A 25,668-nucleotide genomic window follows, 5' to 3' on the forward strand; every position below is an offset into this window, starting at 1 on the left:
AATGTGGGACCATGCTTAAAAGTATGCTCTCGAAATTTCAATAGAACGGTTCAGTATCCTATTATAATTGCTATAAAGATTTCTACAATAATAATATTTGAAGGAGCATTGTTTTAATGCACAATTTTGATGGATCAATTTTATTCTCGATCGTGTTTTTAAATATTGTAGTAAAAATGGGTAATTATTTTGTTATTTATAATCAATGACATTATTAAATGGACAACTCACTTCATACCCGGCGCGCACGAGAAATTGTGCATGAAAGTCATTCACAGATGTATAGGTAGATGTCACGTGACCATATGACGTATCCGTTTCCATTATGCGATACAAGCTTCGAGAATTTATAGTAATATAACCTTTATTGTAATGGCGTATTAGTGTCATGACTCATTGCGTTAGAAACAGATTCTCGGTTACTTACGACTTCTCGGAGATTAGACGCAAGTGAGCCCAGCGCATCACAGGCGACTGTCCAATGGTTTCTGTCATTCAATTGCATTCATTAAAATGGCATTTTATAAATAATAAATAATACTAACAAATGAAAAGTGATATCCCATCTTTCTTGGAGTATTTAGTAGATTTTTTTTACAATTTTTAACTAGGCACATTGGCATTTTGTTACACAATAATAACGGTGGAGTCAAAACCTGACAGTCAGAAATTTTGTATGGGCAGACCCAGCGGTGTCGCCAGACCGCTTGCAAGCAGAATGTTCATTTGAGCGTAGGATACCGATATTAAAATATGAATTTCGCCATCCGGCAGACCCGACACAAAGTGAGTGTCATTTTATTTTCTAGATGATTTTTCCATATTAATGTCATTGTTTATAATATAAATATTTGGAAACTGATCATCAGCCTAGATCAGACAACTACTGGATGAAGACCTCTCTAAGCTTCGGTTGATTAATTGAGTTTTTAACACTCAGCATATTACTACGAAGCACTGTTCGCGATCTCCTTTTGTGGTAACCAAGTAATATGCAACCCTTCGCTATATTGGATAAAAAGCCAGAAAACACTAATGATTTCAACTACATAATTTTATTTCTTGTATATCCCTTGTGCGCGGTTCTGACATTTATAATTGCAATTTCGTTGTGTCGATATTTTCAAATTACAGCTTTTTTCATTTCAGCATTTTCATGGACAAATGAAAGCTTCATGCCGAATATGTTTGAACCAGATCGTTACGATACACCCGTCACATATTATGAGGCATCAGACACATTCGAGAGCCCTTCAATAAGCCCTACAACACCCACGCCTTGTACACCTTCAAGTACTAAAGTGCTAAATGCTGGACCAGTTTGCGCAAGACAACTCATCTTCGAAGAAACCTTTGACGCCCCTTCTGATAAATTCACACCTGAAGTTGCAATCGCTGACCAACCGGTAAGCACCAACATTGTCTAGGTCAGCTTTGTCGATCGTGGGATGGGTTTTCGTCGATCGCACCATAGTCCCATGGGAATCAGTGACGTCACGTGGGGCTAGGCAGATTGAGCGTCGCTTGGGGGCGGCTGTTACTCGAAGGGCGGCAAATCGATTAGAATCATTTGGTATATATAGAAATAACTATCTAAACTTCTAAGAATTAAAATATCTTTCCTTTCAAAATTCAGGTCACTGATTGGAAACAAAATGTATTAATTAGCATAAAAGGTTTAACATGACTTTAATTTTTTGTCGGGTTCGTGATGTCTAGTTTACTTCCGTTGCCCTTCGACATCATTGGTGACTAGAAACGACACCGTCACGGATGATAAAACATAATGTATAAAAAATGCGGCGGCATTGTGGCGCTGCCCAGGGGCGGCATTTTGTCTAGGGACGTCACTGATGGGAATTGAGTCGGTAGAATGTAAAAGGCGTGTAATATAAAACGATTTCATTAATATTAACACTATCGACCGAAGGTACTTGATGGAATTTGAATTTAAATTATAATGGATTTAAGTTGCATACTCCATTTGAGTCGATTTTTGCGACCCGGGTTTCGCCTTTCGGCATCTTCAGGCACTGTGTACACTGTACACTCACCAAAAGGTAAATAAACACTGACAACGAATACTATTAACTCTAATTTATATAACAAATCAATACAATAAGTACGTAAAAACTCCATTACCCATCTATCAAGTCAAATGTCCGAATAAAATTAATATAAAGGTAGTTGAACTGTTTGTAAAAACCCCTTCCCTATTTAAATAAATACTTTAATTTAGAATAAAAAAATCGATCGCCTACCGTAACTCAATTTTGAGAGCGCTTATGAGCAGGTATTAAAAATGCCAATAGTTAAAATTTGTCGCAATTAAGCATGGCAGTCGTAGCATAGTGGTAATGCACAGGGCATGATACCCAAGATACGCAGGCTCCATTCCTGCCGGGTGTCTCACTTTTTTCAAAACAGATTTTTTCTATTGGCTATATTTTCTCATGAGTGTTTTCAAAATGATGTATGTCCAATAATTAGAATGGTACAATCTTAAAATCCCGTGAATTATTCGTTGAATAAAAGAAATAGTTAATTAAAATTAAATACGTATCAAATTTATTGCAGGACTTTCCATTCGTCGTTTACATGAAGAACGAGGAAAACCTTTTCTACAAAGATGGCTCTGTCGTCATAAAACCTCAGGTCTTGGGGCATTCTTTTGATGCTGTACGCGGTGATCTTGACATAACAGAGGAGTAAGCATGTATTTACAATATCGTGACTATCCACAAACACTTTTTATAACATTTTTAATCTAACAATAAAATCGTTAAGTAGTATAGTAAGTTATAATCTACGAAAACATTTGCTCACGAGCTCAGCTGGGTTTAATGTAAAATAATGAAAATATACTTTAATGTTTGGTATCCTTGTATTTATCATACAGGTGAGTTGGAAATACTGTCGCCAGTTTGTGTACTCAAGTCTCGGATGAAACTACCCATACTCAGTACGTGTTGCTTAATAAACTTGTTCCAAAAAGCGAGATAGCACTTGAATACAAGTATATTTTAATTTATTAGTCTGTGCACTTGAATGACATAATCTTATGTATGAACAATACGTCATAAATTTTGTGTAGCAGCGCATTCCCTCGGGAATGTGGTGAAATGACGGCACAGGCTTGTTATGACCACTGAAAACATGTTTAAAATAAAAAAAATCATTATATAATATTCATTTTATGTTAATAAAAATATTATAACCTAACATAAAAACTGTTCATTAATTTAAAATGCGTTTAAAATTTTAAAATAAATAGGACATTTCGAAAAGGCGAGCTCAGTGTATTCGTAGCGATTCTATTGAAGCCGATATTTCAAACACTAGTAAGTATTTTGGAACAAGTTTCGATACTAAGTATTTTTTATACTGGTAGTGAGAATACTTAGTCTTCAAAATCTACCAGTTTTCCCACCTCTAATTCATCACCGTTTCCTTCAATAATTTATACCCATTGTATATTCATCGTTGTTCATATAATTTAATTCATATAAATTGTACGTTCGTGTTTTACGTCATATTATCTATCATTGTACGAGTAAAATCTTTATCTATCTAGAATATCTACAATATTATATCGATTTTATTAATTATTATTATAAGTTGTAGTTTTATTATGTCCATCAGCTGTATTACGTTTTATCTTGTTGTTTTCCTGTCAAGGCGGATTTCACATCTGTTTACATTATAATAAAAAAATTCTCAGAATTTTTAAAAATTATAAATAGAAATACTTTTTTAATAATCTTAATAGAAATAAATTTTTGGTAAATTGGAAATCTGCCTTGCCTATTTTTATTTTCCATGACTGCGCGTGCTTCTTTTATCTAACAAAACTTCACCAGCAGTTAATCAGTAATTACCTTTTAGAGAATATGTATACGCACCCACAAGTTCTAATCCTGGGTCTGGCAAGTACACATATTGTTTTTTAATTTGTGTATGAGTCGGAGTATGGACCTAATAGGTTGAGTAAGTGGCTGACATCCATTTCTCTTAAAAAAAATATGTGTTAATACAAACTTACACTATGTAGAAGCCCATTATGATCTTATTAGGATCGGATATGGTCGGAAGAAGATATAAACCATCATCTATGACAGGAATGGCGAACCTATGGCACGCGAAATGATTTTGCATGGCACGCGAATGTTTCATTTTGAAGAGAAAAGAAATATTACTATTTTATATGTATTTAAAAAAAAATTATTATAAAAATCTTTTACAGATAAATATAATTATACTTAAGTACTTACTAACTCCAGGCTCGTTGCAGAGACCATATCATCTCTTGATAATGGCCTCTGGAACGAGCCCGAAATATCGAGGAAAGAAGGTAGAAAGACGCACAATGGAAACCCAAAAACCTACTACGATAACTCAGATATCGTAGAATTAACAAAAAAAATCGGTGTGTGTACTTATGTACGCGCGTTAGAAGTTATACTTCTTTGGCGTAACAAAACAAAAACAAAACTTGCGATAAACTAGATTCTCGACTAGCTCTTAATTATCTTGTTAAATTACACACTCAAGAAAAAGGACCGCTTATTGGAACGCCGTTGGTTTATTTCAATACACTTTAACTTATATCACCAAACTGTTTTTATTTTTAAAGTAACAACTGTCACTATGACGTTTAATCGTTTTTTAACGTAAATAATTGCAAATGGCCGACAATAATAAATTCGCTGCCTAGGCAATGGAACAATTCTAAACTATAATATTATACTGTATAATCGTCACGATTGCAGTATCATACTGTGGCGTAATGGTAGTGCGTTCGGCTGATAACTGAACAATCGTTGGTTCGAATCCAATCGAGTGTGTTTTTTTCTTTGAAAAAATGAATTATGTGTTACATGTCACACGCCAAAAATACACTCTGATCTGATTTCCCAAACGCGCCAAAAGAAGTATAACTTCAAAAATGTTTCAAACCCATTCAATTTTAGTTTCAAAAATCACCCAATGGAAATGATCAAAATGCTTTTGTATTTCATAATAATATAGCTCTTGTAGCTTCACTTTAAACTTTCATTAGGTACTTAATTTGCTTTCAGATGCACAGCACCCATTGATAGTGAACTATGTCGCACGAGCTCGATAGGGGTATCGATTTTACCCCCAGTTATCAGCGCAAAGATAACTACCAAAAATTCATTCAGCTTCACTTATGGGAGAATTGAAGTTGTAGCCAAACTTCCTGTAGGAGATTGGATTTACCCAGGTAAAGAATATAGATTCAAGGTTTCAGGTCAAGAGATTATGATGGAATTACTGTACATTATGCGGTATAGTACGGTGAGCGGGGTATTTATAAGAAACAATATTTAAAAAAAAAAATACGACACCCGACGGGATTTAATTAATACTTACCTCGATTTAATATACAAAAACAGAGAGCCAATATTGTAAAGCAATTTAATAAGCATTTCATGTTAGAACTACAAGTTAAAATAAATTGTCGTAATTAAGTAGGATGCCAGTTGCTTAATTGCAAAACTACACTGGCGCGAATTCAGCGGTTACGGGTTCAAGTCCCGTCGAGTGTGATATTTTTTCTAAAAAAGATTTTTTTCTAGTTATGTTTTGTTATCAAATCAAAAAAGGCAGCTGTCAGCAGATTTCTCAATCATAACCTAGACAATGACTATTATTATGAAATTGCAACCTGCGAAGGACGATTGATGGAAGCAGTCTCACTCGACCACCGTCACTACTCACTAGTCACTCGACACTTGCGCACCATCATTCGCTATCAGTATTATCATTAACAATAGCTTGGTAGACGTCGCCACCGGATCGCGACTCGGTCTGAGCATAGCTCACCGCGATTATTCTTACTCCTACAATTTTTAACTCTGTATCCAAACAATAAACTATACATCTATGTCCGCTACAGCTACCTTTATCACCCACTTCACCTTCTCCTCATCTACGCTTATATATTTATTACAGAAATACAGTTACAGCCAAGATTCAATAAGTACGGGGTGAAAGACTATGCATCAGGAATAATGAGAATTGCATTTGCCAAAGGGAACCGGAAATACGCCAAAGAGTTAGACGCTGGAGTAATTATGGACAATGATAAAGACGCAAGAGGGGTCAACATAAAATATAAAACCGGAATAAACAATTGGAGCAAAGACTTTCATAATTACACCATGATATGGAGACCAGGTAATGAAGTATATTTTGATTTTCTTCTCTGTACAATATTAGATTACATACATAACGTGAAAACGATTCTGAGAAATATATAACCACTAGAAAAAATCTTTTTGAAAAAATACGACAACAAGCAGGATTCAAAACTGATTTGCGCCCATGTGCTCTATCTACTAAACTACACGTGTCTTATCTAATTGCTACAAAGTTAACTAGAGTTTTTATAATATCTTTTCCAGTCGTTATATATTTCTCAGAATTATTTTTAAATTATATGTGTTCAATAAAATAATGTTACATTCTTAAATATTGTGAATAATTGTTCATTGAATAAAAAAAAATATTTTGATATTAATTAGATTACGGTTAAGTCTATCTTGGGACCATTGTTGTTTCGATGATTAAAAATGCTGTTTTTATTGTTCACTGTTGACTTAAAATTATTCATAAAAGTTGTTCTCTTGGACAATAAATTGTCATCAGTAAGTTGAGATGCATTACATATTATTAAATTTTGTTGATAAATTAATAACATTGAAGGTATATTATACTCTATGCCAAATTGTTATATAGTTGGCAACGCTGCTCTGAAGAATACGATCTGCTTTCTTTTGTTTTCATATATCGTTTATTTTTCATCTTCTGTCACTATTCTGATATATAACACGTATACGAATATAATCTTGAATCTTAGACTATAGATACATCTAGACGCCACCCGTTGCATTGCTAAATGAAGCCGCGTGCCTTGCGTTTGGTTTGTAGGCGAGCGAACGCATTCGTCTACAAATGTTCGAGACCATAGACCATTTCGCTAGTGCTCGCCCAAAGTGCTCGCACTAGACGCTAAGAATTAAAATATAATTTTCTATTTTTTTACGTTATATAGTATTTTTATGCGGTCAAAATGCAACCATTAGGTAAAGATATCCATAATATTAGTTATTTTAAAGAAACACTAGGTCACTGATATTATAATATATAATAACATACAAATAAATTATCACGAACATGTATCAACTTACCTATGAAACGTAATACCATCTTCTTGCTTATCAGTACGGCTACCACATTTTAAGACAACACACAGAACCATCTTTTCTACATAATTCACTAAAAATATTTACCATTGACTTTATGTTTAACACAAAAAATATCAATTTTAGCAACTCGAGCTCGCAAGTTATCGACGCTATGTGAAGCGTTTCGCCCCGATTTGATGGCGATACTTTTGGAAACTAGCTCACAGATATGTAGACCTTTTATCTTACTCTAGCGCGTGTCGCAGAGATTGTAAGGGTGCCGAATACTTTCTCACTCGCACTCATGCATCGTTTTTGTTCAGGCCTTGTCTTGAATCCTATTTCAGTTATAAAAGCCGAATGATACGCAATCGTAAGGTACACGAATTGATCATAATATATGTCAGCATCTCTTATTTATTATCGTCTATATTATAATAATATTATAGAGCTATTTATCCATTTGTATTTGGCATTTGATTACCTTAAAAATATAAAATTATCGGAGAAAAACATGACGGATATGAATACTGGACATGATAGTGATATACGGTGGCGGTCCCATAAATACAGGACATATGGCAAACTGTACGTATTGTACAATCTGTAACTTTGTAGGAAAGATGTATAAGTTATTATTTATTTGTTTATTAAATAAAAAACGGTGTGTAGGTATATAAAAAATTACGAAATCAGGACGTTCGCAATACGAGACTTACTGTTAAGTTGTTATAGTATTGTATATACCTATACTTTTCTTACAACATCTACATTTTACTCTAAAAAATACCCAACATTCTTAATGTTCGACCTTAACAGTATGTGTAAGCCCTTAATTAAGGACCAATTAAATGGGATCAATGTAAATATCCATGTAAACTTGCTGAAAATAATTATTATTGAAAGAAAAGTGTGATACTTTTGATGCAAAGACAATTCTTTTAAAACATGTACAAACTGTACGTATTGCATTTTACCGTAGCACAGTTCGCCGTGAGCTTTCTGCCGTATATGTACTATACGGTCATCTCTATAGCATATAAAAAATACACGTTGTCCTGTATTTATAATAAAAAATATACCTACCTATTTTCTACTGTCTTTTCCTTGTATTTTGCTAGTTTTATTGTGTACAGGGTACGTGCAAGTCGGTTTACACGACGCCAATCCGCGCCAATTTTCATAGCCGATTTTGGCAAGATTCATGAATTCAAGAATGAAAACCTAACCTAACCTAAACTAACCTAACCTAACCTAATCTAATCTAACTTATCCTAATCTAACCTAACTTATCCTAATCTAACCTAACTTAACCTAACCTAACAAATAATCCAGCATATCGGCTTTTTTCAAAATTTGTTTGCCGTTGGCTTCCTGTAAACCGACAAGAACCGTGTTTTATTTATACATAAATTTTATCTCAGTACAGTATACGACACAAAGAGCTTGGACGGTCTTTAATATACGACCATTTATATTTCCGACACAAAATTTCACGGTGAAGTGTGATACGGCGAACTGCATACGTACAAATTTCCGGACACGGGCAAACCTACCTGAATAATATAATATGTGTTTTTTCTTTTATTTTGTTAACTGTCAATTCATGGTGGAACTACATTGTATTTTTGTTTTTATTTAATAAAACGTATAAGGGTAGGTGTAGGTACTCCTTAATAAATATTATAAGGGTTCGTTGTATTCTTTGAAAGTATAACTATGGCAAAACCTGAACTCGTACCTACCTCACCACAATAGCTCACTGTACACTGATAGGGTTACGGGAAGCCGCTTATACCATTTTCAGTGTAAACAAGACTATTGCGTTGAGCAGGGTTCAGCAAGTATAGCTCACTGTGGTCTGATAGAGTTTACGGAAAGCCGTGTATATCTTTTTCAGAACCAAGCAAGACTAGTATGCTAAGTCAGGGCCAAGCTGGCCCAAGGTTCACTGATTTGTTCAAGGCCGTGTGGCGCCTTATATTCCCATCCGGGCGACCCTCTCCTCGCTGTCCAGCCGAGACGCCGGCGCGCGCAGGAAGGGAACGCCTCGATGGGAGGCGCCCGTGTGGACCGTAGACGACGGCCGCGGTGCGAGGGAGAAAGTATTCGGTGCAAGCAAGAGGTCCCGCGCTACAATCTCCCCCTCTGGATCTGATAAGCGCCCCGCTGAAGATCCAGAATCTGTCTCTTGATGTTGGTTCTTAGTTGATCTTTTCTTCGGTCTTCCACGTCTGCGACTAGGGGAAAGCTTGGAATTGAAGCCTTCCGATGCGTTGCTGGGTGCATGTGACGCATTCAGTACGGTGTCTTCCGGGTCTGGGTCAGGGTCTGGCCTACGTTTGTGGTCGGCATATTGCTTCCTGATATCATGCTTATTGTCATGTACTACCCTAGTGCGTCTGAGACTTCCGGTGAGTTGGAGTAGATTCGGCGTTATCTCGGGTATAACATTCTCTGACTCCGTTATCGAGTAGTTTCTCTCTGCGTGTGTGAGACGACTAGCAGGTTCTACTAGATGCTCTTCTTTTCCCTCCCCCTGGAGTGAAACAGCTCCTGATGCATTACTGCTTGCATCAGTTTTGAGCAGATTTGAGGTTGTTGCGTCCACTTGGCGTTGTGGAGTACCGGTTATCGGGCTCAGTAGAATGTCCGGTCCGTATACTCCAAACTCTTCACTCGGTATTGGTTTCTCTGTTGAGAGGTCGGTGAGTTGGAGTAGATTCGACGCTATCTCGGGTATAACATTCTCTGACTCCGTTAACGAGTAGTTTCTCTCTGCGTGTGTGAGACGACCAGCAGGTTCTACTGGTTGCTCTTCTTTTCCCTCCCCCTGGAGTGAAACAGCTCCTGATGCATTACTGCTTGCATCAGTTTTGAGCAGATTTGAGGTTGTTGCGTCCACTTGATGTTGTGGAGTACCGGTTATCGGGCTCAGGAGAATGTCCGGTCCGTATACTCCAAACTCTTCACTGGGTATTGGTTTCTCTGTTGAGAGGTCGGCCATCGCCATCTGAGTGTCTGCGGTTGTTGGTCGGCAACGGGCCTCGGTGTCACATAGTCCTTGTGCATTAACTGCATAGAAACTTAGCTTTGTCGGTGATGATGGTTGCTGTTTTTGGCAACTTGGGCAGTTGGATCTCATTACGCCAGGCTTGCCGCATCCGTAACATACAAACTTGTCGGCTATGCGTGTATCGATGTTCTGTTCGGCTGGGTTACTGTTATGCTGTATCTTTTTCCAGCATGTATCAGCTTGATGGCCCTTCCTGTAGCACAACGAACAGAATGGAGCTGGCGTGTGGTGATTCTTATCTGGTTGCATCTTGTGTGATTTTTCTCTCAGCTTGTCCTCGATCTCTCGAGCCCTTTTGATGAGATCGTCGAAACTTTTGACAGTGTTTCGCGGCATTCCATCGCGAATCTTTATGTGCAATTGACCAAATATCATGTCAATCTGCACTGATTCCGCGTGTGCCGGGGCTGGGAGTTCTGCTAACAGAGCTCTTTTCTGGTTGATGAATAGATCAGTCAGTTCGTTTGCTTTCTGACTGATCGTGCATAACTCTGTGTATACCTTGTACGCGTGCCTTTTGGGTGCAAAAGCGTGCCTAAGCCCCGCCATTGCATCCTCCCAGGAAGTGATGGTATCTTTCACTCCCATCCACCATGTAGCAGCATGTTTCTCCAATAGAAGCTGTAATCCAATCAGTGAATTATACTCGTCGATGTGTTCGATCGTCCTGAATACAGTCGCAGTTGCGATGAATGCTTCCACTTGGCTGCTATTGTTGGTTCCATCATATCTTGCTGTACACTGCGCAAAACTTCCATGTTTTGCGTCTTTTGTCAGCTCTTTTATCAAATCCTTAAACTGATCGCTTGTCAGATTTACGGACGCCATTTTCATTTTTCAGCCACTAGTTGGGGCGCCAATTTATAAGGGTAGGTGTAGGTACTCCTTAATAAATATTATAAGGGTTCGTTGTATTCTTTGAAAGTATAACTATGGCAAAACCTGAACTCGTACCTACCTCACCACAATAGCTCACTGTACACTGATAGGGTTACGGGAAGCCGCTTATACCATTTTCAGTGTAAACAAGACTATTGCGTTGAGCAGGGTTCAGCAAGTATAGCTCACTGTGGTCTGATAGAGTTTACGGAAAGCCGTGTATATCTTTTTCAGAACCAAGCAAGACTAGTATGCTAAGTCAGGGCCAAGCTGGCCCAAGGTTCACTGATTTGTTCAAGGCCGTGTGGCGCCTTATATTCCCATCCGGGCGACCCTCTCCTCGCTGTCCAGCCGAGACGCCGGCGCGCGCAGGAAGGGAACGCCTCGATGGGAGGCGCCCGTGTGGACCGTAGACGACGGCCGCGGTGCGAGGGAGAAAGTATTCGGTGCAAGCAAGAGGTCCCGCGCTACAAACGCAATTTTTTTGTAGTACTTATTCCACTTTTAATCAATAGATTAGGACTGGTTTCCTCCGCCTCAGTGGGACATTTTCAACTGAATACATTTTTTTTAAAACAATATTTATCAAACAAAATCCAAAGCGATAGAAATAATATAACAATATGTGTTTTTTTTAGATAGCGTAACTGTAGCTGTCGATGGTGAAGAATTCGGTACCATTATTCCTGGACGTGGAGGACTTGAAAGAGGTACGCGGATCTCGATTAATGAAGCCGAACAACATTGGTGGAGAGGCACGATACTGGCTCCATTTGATGAACCTGTGAGTTTTCAATAGCCCTGTCCACATGCGGGATTTTTTCCTATAATAATAGTCGATCAGATTTAGGAATTGCAATACCGAATGAAAATATCGATACAGGTTTTTCGGTATTTCTTATTGAATGCCGGTATTTCTTAAACATTAAAAAAACAGAAGTAGGTGCTTAACAATAAATATAGCTATTAAAATCTTTTAAAAATATTATTTTATAGCAAAAACATACATACCTACATTTATTATGTTGACATTTAAAAATATCGTCTCTGTTCTGGCAGAACACACTCACTGGAGAATACTAGTTTTGAGTAATTTGACTTTGAAGTTGTTAAAATGTTTGAAATGGTCTATTATGTGAGTTTATTAAGTAATCGTAAAAAGGATGACTTTAAAATAAAGACTATTTATTTATTAAGAAGGTTTCCAGACGGTAAAGTTTGAAATAAGGAACATTTTGGTATAACTAACTCAATATGTCATTTTTTCGAATTAGTGTCTTCTGCCAGAACAGTGACGATATGTATTGATCATAATTGTAGAACTAGTGATTTTTTACAAATAATTTGAATATATTGATAATTTTAACTAAAGCCCTCAAAAATTCGTCAAGTGCAAATAAGTCCGGCTGCAGGAAAAGCTTCTTAAATTCAACGGTTATAGAGTAATTGAACATTTTTGTCACGGATGTTTTCTATTTCGAAATAATATTATGATAATTCATCACGACAATTACTTTATATAAATATATTTGATGAACTTTGCTTTATTATTTTTTCACCTCTGTTGGATTCACTCAATATAATTGCATTTTAGTAGCACATAACTTATAATTCATTTTCAAAAACGTAAACGAGTGTGCTTTCTTAATACCAAAAATTCCGGTATTTTGGATTTGTAAAACCGGTATTTCGGTATTGATAAATATTGGAATACCGGTATTGCAATCCCTGATCAGATTGGATAGTTTGACTATTATTTACGAATTGCGTAGCGGGATTATACAAAATATAACCCATAGGATTATACAAATAAATTGAAAAGAAATTATGCATAATATGCGATATTTGACCAAAAAGTATGACTATATTTTTCAAAATAACGTGTATTAATTAATATAAGAATACTGAGTAGGTATGTATTTATCATTCGTGTAATGCAAATTAGAGTATACTATTATGCTTTATAAATATACACTCCTGCTATATGATGAAATGATGTAATATATTCTAAAAATACTTATTTTACATATTTATTTAATTATTACTACATATATTAATAGAAGTGAATACCGGTTGATTTAATTTTATGCGAGGTAATCAGGCAAGTGCTTTGACTGAATTTACATAACTTTAAATTTAGGTACCCATGGGAGAGATGAGCGCGTAGAAACAATATTAAAAATTGTAGTAACAAATTAAAACTAATACAAAACTGCCGAACATTCTAAGTGAAGAGATCTTCACGTTGGCAATTGACGCCACAAATTATCTACATGCAATAAAGTAGGCCTTTGTGGCGACCAGGTCGGACGGTACAATGGGCCCAACAACTGGTTGAACCGACTTGGGCAGCTCTTCCCTTTCCGTACACATTTTAGAACATTCCCAGAGGATGTGGTTTGCATCCTGTATTTCTCCGCCACATGGGCATGTTGAACTGGTAACAAGGCCAAGCTCAAAGAGCCTGCCAGCGAAGCCACCATATTATCCAGTCTAGAATTGACTGGTGTAATGGATCTGGAGTCAAAGCGGTTATCTCCATATGAATCATCTCAAACAAATATCATTTAATATTTGTATATACATTTTTCACAAGCCGTCAGCAATATCAGCTAATGCTTACTCTACGACAAACGCCGACGGCGAAAAATAAGATTGCCTATCACATGCATTTCACACGAATATAAGTACTGATACCGAGAAGAATGGGTGGAGAACTCACATGTATGCTGGCAGCGTTCTTCACGAGCATCACCTTGATCGAGGGTTGTGTGGACATCAGGACATATAATTCAAGATAAAACACGTCTTTAATTTGACAATTTCCCTGCGCAGGGACGTTTAATTACATTAACTTTTCAGACATTGGTTGGATTACATTATTAATTACACTTAAAGGAGTCTTAGATTTAGCTATGGCACAGTCACTATGTGGGAGCACGTGTTTGAACACATTAGCCAAACTGGCGCGAAGGCGTTTTATCGAGGACGCGACGCGTGGTTTTGAGGTGGTTATAGGGATTATTATTAACACAATAACGGGGAAAGAGATTCACTAATTTATCATATTGAGACAAGCGTGGCCAGGCCACGCCGAGCGCGTGGTCCTAGACACCTACCACTCTCCCGGGAGAATTTGTACTGCCTGCAATTATCTCCGACGGATCTATGGGTGATGAGACAGGAGGGAGGGGCAAAGGGATGAAACAAAATTACGGTAAATTTTTGTTTGTCTCTCGGCAAGTTACCATTTCCTAGTAGCTGGGCTTAGGTACTCGCCCTTTTTGCCCGTGGATACCCGAGATTCGCATCGTCGTTTTGAAAGATAATGTTTGTGAGGTAGGGCTGTGCAACCTTTTAGTTGGGGAGGTGTTTTGATATTAATGTTAAATGCCTGATGCGGTATTCGAGACTGAGTATTTGGTAATAGTACCAATTGGAAAAAAAAAACTTTTACCTCAGTAATATTATTAATATTTACTATGTTAAAATGCATTTCTCACTGCGAGTGCTTAAAGTCAAACAACGTTATCTAAAAAAAAGTGTTTTTTTTTTTTTTAGATAACGTTATTTTACATTTATGGCTACATGATAGTCAAACAACGTTATGTCAATATTTTCTAATTTCTTATTAAATCGTCAGTAAAGTGTAACGCTAACTACATAAGTTACCCTTGTTTTCATATTTTTTTTAAACTATCCCTATAAATTTTAACATCATCATAAGCAAGATAAATGTACAATACACAATAAATTATAAAATATTAACATTAGGTTTTAAATAAACCTTTCCCTTGTTGAGTTACAAGAATCTAAAATAACGATTTTTGGCTCTCCTGTAAAGTTGCACTTTTGTAGATAGTGTTGTTTGACACTAACTCTCGACTGAATACATGGGATACTCAGTGTAAGCATTATTCAATCCTGAGGAGTTAAATAAATAGGCTATCACGATTAAATCAAATTCTCACTCCGTATTTTATATTGGTAGAGAACTGTCACTCCATATCGTCGCGTCAAAGTCAATCCGCTTGTCATTTGTATTGTATAACTACTGTCACTCTGTATCATCGTGCCTCGGGCTGCAATATCTACCTTGCTGTTATCTTTTATCATTGTATCACTGTACGTGTCTCAGCCCGCAAATAAACATGCAACCGCTTTCTACAATCATACTTCAGGTCTTCACTCTTCACTTCGATTCGACTCATATCCTCATCACACCATTACTTTCATCCAATTAACCATAGTTTTCTTAAAAGGGGATATAAAGAAGTGATGCAACGGAAATGAAGTATCTTTATTAATATCAACAACTGAATTACACTGTGTATTTTCTGTATTTTGCAGTTCTACATTGCGATTAGCGTGGCAGTAGGAGGAAGCGAATTCAAGGATATGCCGGGGAAGCCCTGGAACAATGATTCACCAAGAGCAATGTTGGATTTCTGGAAAGCTAAGCCTAGCTGGTACTCCACGTGGAATAGTGAATCGACCCTCCAAGTGAAATCTGTCAGAGTATATGCTCTCTAGCCAAAATTACTCACATTATTATATTGCAGTCATATAGCATCTTACTTTTGTCGTCCCTGCATTGTTAGCTCTTCGGGCGGAGCATATAGTCATAGACAATGCAGAGCCTAGGCGATTTAAAATAGTATCACGTTTATTATGAATTTTAAGGGCCCACTTATCCCGTAAACGTCGAATAATTATTAAGAATCTGCGGTATCTCTATGTTTATTTTGAACAATCTGTAACTTTGTAGGAAAGATGTATAAGTTATTATTTATTTGTTTATTAAATAAAAAAACGGTGTGTAGGTATATAACAAATTACGAAATCAGGACTTCGCAATACGAGACTTACTGTTAAGTTGTTATAGTATTGTATATACCTACACTTTTCTTACAACATCTACATTTTATTCTAAAAAATACCCAACATTCTTAATGTTCGACCTTAACAGTATGTGTAAGCCCTTAAGGACCAATTAAATGGGATCAGTGTAGATATCCATGTAAAGTTGCTGAAAATAATTATTATTGAAAGAAAAGTGTGATACTTTTGATGCAAAGACAATTCTTTTAAAACATTTAGTAGCAGTGAAAAATACACAGAAACACCCTTATTTTGAAAAAATCACATGAATATATTGTTACCTCACTGGGAATCGAACTCGGAGTCCCCGGGTGAGAAATCAGTGCGTGTGAAGGCGTGCGACTACAGAGCGAGGAATACCTTAAGAGTATACTTCAGTGAAACGGCAAATAATTTTCAGCTATAGGTTGGACGTAATTTTGCATGCGTTGATAGTCGACCTGTTCGCACGTCAATTTGTTTTGTGATGGCGTCGGCGGAATTAATCCTTAAATCGTGTGAAGATGACTAAAAAATGTTACGTTTTTACTCGAAAAACAAAACATGTCAATGAATATATTATTATTATTACTTAAATAACAATAAACATAACATTAAATGGACGCATGTTGAATTTTTATGACAAATTATGTTTTGTTCGTCACGCGTCGTTTGCACAATCTGTGCGTTGCGTAATCACGACCGTTTTAGACCGTGCCTCAGTTGAAGTATAGCCTAAACACACCTATAGTATGAAGAATGTTTATTAGCCATCGGTTACTATGTTATATATTCAAAAATAATACTGTTATATTAGAATCAACTCGTGACCATGAATTTAGAGGTGGGTAATCTGTCCACTGCTTAACTCTTATCACAGCCATTTGAACAGTGACGTTCCTAGATAAAATGCCGCCCCTAGGCAGCGCCAAAACACCGCTCCTTTTTTTTGACAGTATTTTTATCATCCTTTCATAAGTCCAATATCTAAGAAATGTGTTGTATAGATACATTACTAACAAAATATCAGACTACAATTATTCGAAAATCTGCACGTGTCGTCTCTGGTCACCAAAGACGTCGAAGGGCAACGGAAGTAAACTAGATATCGCGAACCCGATAAAACCAGTGAGCTGATTTTTTAATGGAAAGATATTTTCGTTATTATGTACCTACTAAGTTTTGGTAGCTATTTCTATATATATATTCCAAATGATTCTCCTCGATTTGCCACCCTTCGAGTAACTGCCGCCCCCAAGCGACGCTCAATCTGCCTACCCCCACGGGACGTCACTGCATTTGAAAGACTAACAACCAATCTTCAGAAAAAATATGTAATCCACTATATATGTAACGGTGGTGACGTGTCCACTTATGAAGTCGTGGGTGTCTGTATCCCAGCATGATGGTAAATTCGCATTTTTCAAGATGTGCTTGGAACCATAGTGTTGACCCAACAGGTAGAGCAAGGGGTTACGTGTAAATTGTGCATAAAACATTTCGCCGTGGAACAGTTCGCCGTAAGCTTTCTTATCGGAAAGAGATGACAATATTATACTCTACGGCCTCCAAGTTCATTAGATTCAATATGAACATTAATTCAATTTACATAGCTGATTTTGGCAAAATTCATGAATTGTTGTTTTTATTTAATAAAACGCAATTTTTTTATAGTACTTATTCCACTTTAATTAATATATTAGGACCGGTTTCGTCCGCCTTAGTGGGACATTTTCAACTGAATACATTTTTTTAAAACAATATTTATCAAACAAAATTCAAAGCGATAGAAATAATATAACAATAGGTACATAATAATTATCCGTCCAATAATACCTTCCCAATAACAGAATAATTTAAAACTAATGAGGTTGGTCATTAATATTTCATACTACGTCAGGGGCATTAAACAAATTATTTAAAATATTAACAAACCACAAAATATGAAACAATCTACACTTACAATAACATTAATACTTTGGACGCGGAAGACGCACACGGCGCGTAATGACCAGGCGGCCGATCGATGTAATTAACGTGCATTTTAAAGGGGACAATTAAAATCTCATTATCTATTCAGCAGCGAGAGCGTTAATATCAACAAATAATTATGATTAGTCAAAATTTACAATAAAAATAAAATAAAAAAATAATTAATTAATTAATTAGTACTATAAAAAAATTGCGTTTTATTAAATAAAAACAACAATACAATGCAGTTCCACCATGAATTGACAGTTAACAAAACAAAAGAAATTAAAATTCATGAATTCAAGAATGAAAACCTAACCTAACCTAACGAATAATCCAGCATATCGGCTATTTAAAAAAAAATGTTTGCTGCTGGCTTCCTGTAAAGTGTAAACTGACAAGAACCGTGTTTTATTTATACATGAATTTTATGTCACAACTTTACGACCCAAACAGGTTGGACGGTCTTTAATATACGGCCATATATTTCCGAAACAACATTTCACGGCGAATTGCATACGTAAAGTTTCCGGACACGTAGAGCAAATGGGTAACATCCATTTGTTGTTTTAAAAATCTAGAAACCTCTTCGTGTGGCGGCCAAAATCTAGATTGAATTGTAGAGCTAATGAAAAAATCTTATATTTAAGTATTTACTAGAGCAGTTTATATTCTTAACTTACGAGGACATATTATTATAACAGTTATGAGGACATGTAGATATTGATGTATAATCTATGTATATTATAATATTTTCTACTTCATGAGAATGTGTTTTTCGATTTACGTTAAGAAACTGTGATAACTAATCTATCTAATATATTGTGCCAGCGTTACTCATTTTAGCATGGATACATGCTTTTGTCTTGACCTTCCAGGCGGATTCGTTACGAAAAATCGCACATGCGTAACGAAAAATAAAGTCACAAAAGTAGCGCAGCCGCGACACTCCAGTCGGCCGTGAACGGCGCTTCGGGAATGACGTGTAAACCCGCGCCTCGTAAATTATTTTATTTTCTTTCGCATTTGGACAACCAGCATTCAGAGAATCAGTAGGCAGATTATGTTCCATGTTTAATAATTTTAGCCGTCAGGGTTTAATTTTTTTTGAATATTTTGAATAACAACAGAACGTCTCTATAAATAAATTGACAATCAATTCTTGGTGGAAAGACAGTGTATTAAACATACATAATTCTGAAAACATTCATGAGAAAATATAGCCAATAGAAAAAATCCTTTTCGAAAGCAGTAAGACATCCGGCAGGAATCGAACCTGCGTCTTTTGGGTATCGCACCCTGTGTATTACCATTATGTTACGACTGCCATGCTTAATTGCAACAAATTTTAACTATTGGCCTTTTTAATACCTGCCCATAAGTGCTCTCCGAATTGAGTTACGGTGTTTTCAAGTATTTTCAGAATTATGTATGTTCGATAATTAGAATGGTACATTATTAAATCTTGTGAATTATTCGTTGAATAAAATAAATAGTTAATTTACAGTGTATTAAATAAAATAAAACACCATATGTATGTACCTAGTTGAGAACCTACCAATGGGATATTTTCAACTGATTTGTTGAAAATGTCCAATGAAGTAGGCAAAGATGGCCTGATTATTATTATTATATTACGCAGGATAACACTAATACAAATTGTTTTTTATTTCATTTAAAATTCATTATAAACATATTGTCTTATTTTACTTTGCAGTTGAGATCTAAAATTACAATTTAAAAACAGTGAAAACCTCTCACAATGAAACTGCTTTTCCCTTTAAGTAATAAAGTAGTTACATCATGGCCCCCACAAGGGGGGGGCTAATAGGGCTCTAGCCTGGGGGCCCGGCGTGGCGAATCGACCAGATAAGTGAGAAAAACACAGATCACAAATTTGCTCTAACAGTAAAAAAAAGTCGCCTGCGGCGCTATTTTACTTGATTAATATTAAAAATGTAAATACTTGATTGTATGTACGATGTGATTTTTAACTGTGTATTGATATTCGACAAATCCATAATTCATATGGATGTACACAAAAAAAAATCGCTAAAAATACACCTTAATTTTACCGTAGGTATACACCATTTGGAAAACGCTACTGCAGCGCGTCACACTTTACCCTTAGCGATAGGTAGGGGGACCCGCCAAACATCCTAGCCTGGGGCCCGCTTCAGGATGTGCGGGCCATGAGTTACATACTTAATTTATTTCTACCATGTCTCGGCAAGACATTATATAATTTCAGATAACGACAAAATGTTTAAAAATATATTAAATAATCAAAATTTATGATTAATTGCTACTTAGATAATTATCAATGATTTGTTGATTTATCTGTAGGTACGTACTAAAATTATTATGTGAAAAACGTGGACCGATGGGGTGAGGGTGGACACTTTGGAGCGGAGTGGAGGAAGAACTGGGCCCCTCAGATGATAGTCACTTAAACCCTGACGGCTAAAATTATTAAACATGGAACATGCTTTGCCTACTGATTTTCTGAATGCTGGTTGTCCAAATTCGAAAGAAAATTTATTAGTATTGAAAGTAACCGAATCCAAAGGATTCAAACAATTTTACTTTTCTGAAAAATGTGTAATTACAATACTAAAACTAAGTAGAAGTAATAATAACAGACGAACAATACGTCGAATGTAGGCTACTGAACGCTGAACGTAAAATGAAAATAATCGGCGCGCAAGTAATCGAGGCGGGCCGCGGGCTGCGCGGGCGTGCTGCGCGTCTATTTTTTGTAAAGCTTTTGCGTCAGAGATCATGAATAAAACATATTCCATGTTAAAATATGCTAATAAGCCGACTCGTGTCGTTACCAACAAATTTCACGCGACTCGCGCTGCAGTCGATGGCCGTCAGTGTTGCAGTTACGCCTGCACAACCCGCTACGAGTCGGTTATTTTAATTCAAACGTCATCGGTCGCCATATCTTCTACAAAATGACAGACGAGCGCACCAATATTTACTTCGTCCAAGAAATTAAAACATATACCTACAGAAATGATGATACAAGGAGAGAAGATTTCTTCGATCACTACATAAATAATCGGGACACATTTGGGAAACGCTGTCATAATAATATGTAGATAAATAAGATACCTAGTACCCAATAATAAAATAAAGTTTTCCAAACAATGCTTTCTTTATTCATACCTTCCTGTATATTATCTTATAAAAAGTATAATATATTATTATATAAAACATATTCCAAACTTTATGTTACTACGCCTCCCTTTAAAAAAATCTAATCTTAGCGCCCCCCCCCCCCTTTATTTCATTTTATAATAGTCACCTTTTTAAATAGTCAACAATGTACTACGAGTAATACAAAAATGAAAAAAAAAATATACGAATAAACAAGTTTTACTACTTATTTTATATTCATTTTTAAATTAATTTGTTTTTCATGTGATGAATGTGCTTGTTTATTAGCACAATCAATTTCAATACCTGGTAGTTAATCCAAATTCATCATCGTTCATTGACAAATGGATGCTACCATGGGCCCCACATCCTGAACCGAGCCCCCAGGCAAGGACCTTTGCGGGCCCACCTACCTATCGCTGAGGTTAAGGGCAGTGTGGTGCTCTAATTTACTGTTTCCTGGCGCGCGGCATAAGCGTTGGACTACAAAGCCGTGGGTCCCAGGCTCGAATCCTGGGTCTGGCAAGTACACATATTGTTTTTCAATTTGTGTGTGTCAGGGTATGGACCTAATATGTTGAGCAAGTGGCTGACATCCATTTCTCGTAAAAAAACAAAATCTGTCAATACAAACCTCCACTCTGTGGAGGCCCATATGATCCTACTATCAGGATCGGACATGGTCGAAAAAAAAAAATTATACAGAGGAGTTATCATTTAAGGAGTTATCACCTATATAATTTTGATTTCCAAAGCTCCATTTTTTATGAATGCCTTCACTTTGTCTATAGACAAGTTTAACAACAAAATTATCATTCCTAAACAAATTTGCCTCAAATTTCAACATTATGTTTTGACAGTTTTATTTCATTTTTTCGCGACAGAGCCAGCGCGCTTCATAATAGTATAGAAGTGAGGTATTATAAAATTAGTCTCTATATTTTCAGACAGGTTTTCAAAAAACCTTTTATAGGACTGGTTTTTTATGTAGTTTATAACTAGCGGCTGTTTTATAAACTATGCATTTGCCAACTGCAAACCTGTAGCTACATTAATTGTGTTAAGCTTTTCGCGCCTCCGAGCTTAAAAACCGCTGTATTACACCCATTTAATATATTATTTACTAGCATATAAAATTTAACACTTACATAATTTTGAAAACACTCATGAGAAAATATAACCAAGAGGAAAAAATCTTTTTTTCAAAAAAGTAAGACAGCCGGCAGGAATCGAACCTGCGTCTCTTGGGTATCGCGCCCTGTGTATTGCCACTATGCTACGACTTCCATGCTTAATTGCGACAAATTTTAACTATTGGCCTGCTCATAAGCGCTCTCCAAATTGAAGATAGATGAATTGAATTGGGATAAACCCCACCACCTAAAGTCTGTATCATTCAACCTGAATCAAACAAACGAAATGGAACCGTTTGGTAAATGTCCACGGAAACGCTTTTCTGACGACTAATTAGTGTTGCCAGTACTTAAAATTAATTCATAACATATTAGTCTCTAAAACAGAAACGTATTTATTGAAACGTCAACTTGTTATGAAATTCTAACCTCCTATCGTTGTCTACAATAATACAAATTCGTATTCATTCATTTTAAATGTACAAAATATAAAGAATGCTTCGTGAATATGTAGCCATTTAGTTAATTTATAAGATTTATAGGTATGATAAGTTTTTAAAAATTACTTTTGAAGAGAGCTTTTTATAATTGACCACTTGTTCATGTCGACAGTATGATTTTGTGACTTAGATGACAATCGAACATATTATTATTAAATTGATAAAATTCGTTAGGTAGGTAATATAAAGATCATTCCGGGTTGATTTAACACAGTTTGTAAATTAGAATCTCAGTTACAAAATATAAATAAAATGAAAATAAATTCTTGGTCTGACATAATAATTATAGTAATGATATTAAATCAAACTCTTTGCATAGAAAATATGGCTGGATTTTGAGATAAGTAATAAGACCAAAAGCGGCGTCTTGTTCGCGTATGGTTACGTATGAATAATATGTATTGATTATTAATCCATAATTTACATAATTCAAGTGAACTTCTATGGTGTAAATGTCTAACATATTAATATGAACACCTCACGATATATAAATGCCGAATAATGCTTATCAACACTTTGACAGATTACCATTAGTCTATGGATCGTCCGAATCGGTTTGACGTTTCATGTCAAACCATTTCTGATGGTCCGAGAACGGTTTGATTTTCAATGATACACTGAACCAAACGTCAAATCTCAAACCATTTCCGGTCTACTTTCTACTCATACAATTTGTACGCATATTGTCTATGGTTTAATTTGATTAGTTTCGTTCAGGTTGAAAGATACGAACCTACCTATTGATAGTCGTCGAGCTGCCACTGGCCATCGAACCTACATAATATTATTATACAGACTGCGGCAGACAAGTAAAACATTATATAATATGCCAACAGGTAAAATGTCAAGGAAATATAAAAACGTGATTACTAGATCTATAACCACTTATATAATATAATCATCATATCGTGGATACACAGTATTTCCCATATTCTAAGCTGGGTTTATACTTTATAACCAATAAAATAAAATTCTAATTCAAATAAAAATTGCATAGTATTATACCGCCTGTACACGTGCATGGATCTACTGGCAGCAATAGTGAGTATTTTAAAAAATCGTGACAATAACTGTTTACACGTAAAAGTGCTGACTGTCTCCCCAATTATTCATTCTTTAAGAGTGAGCGAGACGCGATGTTGTCACTTTATGGTACTATTTCGTACTATTTGACAGGTAGTGAAAATCGGTCATCCTGAAAATTCATCCGTAGTTTTGTACGCCACTATCATTTTTCTGCGCAGGCGCAGATCGAAAAAAATCCTACTGTCGCCACGAAAATTCAGAAGCTTCAAAACTTTTTTTATTCATGCATGCAATCTGGGCAACTGCAGGATAATAAATGTTTATATATGTTAACAGTAAATCCATGCACGTGTAAACGGGGTATTAATGTACTAAAAAAATCCATGTGGCGCTACAAACATGTCTGTATTTTTAACACTTTCTACGAAATCTCTTCAATATGAATCGAGCAGATTCACATATAAATTGACATTTTCAGAGACGTATCATTTTAAAAATCGTGTTTTACGTCACATTACTTCTTTATACCTTTCCGTAAATCTGTCGTATACTAGCATTTATTTTCTTTCACGACCCGATTACAATAAACGATTCATTTATTTGCGTGTTAGTTTATTTTTCAAATTTAGAATTTGGCCTTACGTGGAATATGTTTTCTCTCATCTTACTCCTCTTAATAATTGCTTTGTCGAGGCAGGTCTCGCTTTCCCTTTTGTGTTGATAAATCCCACATAAATATGTATTTAATGTAATTATATATTTAAACAAGACCGCCGACTTCCATTATGTAGAAACGCTTGAAAGCTGATGTTTCCAATTATTTACCAAAATATACTTTTTCTTCTCGTGCCATTTTATATCAGAAGTCGACCACCATCAAGACAATCGTTGCTTTATCGTATGCTGCCCTGAACAGTTCGGTGGAGTTGCACTCGCGCTAGTCGCGGCAGATATTATGCGAAGAATTCCGCGTCCAACCTCTACTACGTTTATCGTTTATCTTTCCTTGTATAGCGAGATTTATGATTATTTTATAGTTGGTACTCAGAATTTCCCGGTCCTTTGAAACTCGTTTGAGGACATTGATTTTTTATTGACTGCCATTTCGAGAAACTTTGTGGATAATTATTTATAATTTCTTATTGACGATTTTTGTACATATATATTTGAATGTATATGTTATATATTATATATATCAGTGGCGATGGGTGGAGGTAGGCTTTTGAGATCCGACATAAATAGTGTACACAAAATTTTGTCAGTCATACTTATTTGTTTTCATTGAACTAAGAATACAAATTGCAGTTGGTGCTGGTTAGTTTTTAAAATTCAATTAAACCTTGCCTCAACTAGCCCTAGGTTGTGAAGATCCAACAAAATTGTGTACATTTTGTCGGCCATACTCAAGGATTTTGTGTCATGTAACGCGGTGGAACGGCGTTCCGGTGTAGAGGTTTTATACAACTCTACAACTGACATGTTACTGTCTATGCTCATTTATAGAGCATAGACAATAACGCAACGGAAACGTACACAGTTGTCAATCAGAGTTTCCAAAATGTACATGTTCCGAGCAGCTCGTCTGTTTTATTAAATTATCTAAATTCAAAAGTATTATTATAAACCTTAGAAGTATTAGAACATAGTTTAATATACTGTCATCTTATTTTGTCATGTAATACGTAATTGTGTTCCGTAGTAAATATAAAACAATATAAACGCCCACATGTGTTTCCGTAAATTAAACCCTTACCATATCACATCCCCCACACACAATTGCAACCGTCTGAACAAAATATATTATCGGGGGTAAAATCCTCAACCTCAAACACCCCCCGATACCAACC

At 36.0% G+C, this 25,668-nt stretch overlaps 2 protein-coding genes across 2 annotated transcripts; one reads left to right on the forward strand and one right to left on the reverse strand.

Annotated features, from left to right (window-relative positions):
* Positions 1-9,189: 9,189 nt before the first annotated feature.
* Positions 9,190-11,115, reverse strand: LOC147063684 (uncharacterized). Its single transcript, XM_085959438.1, has one exon. The coding sequence runs from the start codon at positions 11,113-11,115 to the stop codon at positions 9,190-9,192; it is 1,926 nt and encodes a 641-aa protein (XP_085815564.1).
* A 438-nt stretch (positions 11,116-11,553) lies between these two features.
* Positions 11,554-15,715, forward strand: LOC147063685 (beta-1,3-glucan-binding protein-like). Its single transcript, XM_085959439.1, has 3 exons — positions 11,554-11,605; positions 11,805-11,950; positions 15,517-15,715. Exons 1-3 carry the CDS (start codon positions 11,554-11,556, stop codon positions 15,697-15,699), a joined length of 381 nt encoding a protein of 126 aa, XP_085815565.1. The 3' UTR covers positions 15,700-15,715.
* The last annotated feature ends 9,953 nt before the right edge of the window (positions 15,716-25,668 follow it).

This window comes from Rhyacophila brunnea, unplaced genomic scaffold (genome assembly GCF_057557595.1).
Source record: "Rhyacophila brunnea isolate RB1 unplaced genomic scaffold, BYU_Rbru_1.0 scaffold_9, whole genome shotgun sequence".
NCBI classification, from domain to species: Eukaryota; Metazoa; Arthropoda; class Insecta; order Trichoptera; family Rhyacophilidae; genus Rhyacophila; species Rhyacophila brunnea.

Coding starts and splice junctions, on each gene's coding strand:
- LOC147063684 (XM_085959438.1), bottom strand. CDS start 11,115: ATGGCGTCCGTAAATCTGACAAGCGATCAGTTTAAGGATTTGATAAAA.
- LOC147063685 (XM_085959439.1), top strand. CDS start 11,554: ATGGGAGGCGCCCGTGTGGACCGTAGACGACGGCCGCGGTGCGAGGGA. Junction 11,606..11,804: donor GCCGCGGTGCGAGGGAGAAA/GTATTCGGTGCA, acceptor TGTTTTTTTTAG/ATAGCGTAACTGTAGCTGTC. Junction 11,951..15,516: donor TGGCTCCATTTGATGAACCT/GTGAGTTTTCAA, acceptor TGTATTTTGCAG/TTCTACATTGCGATTAGCGT.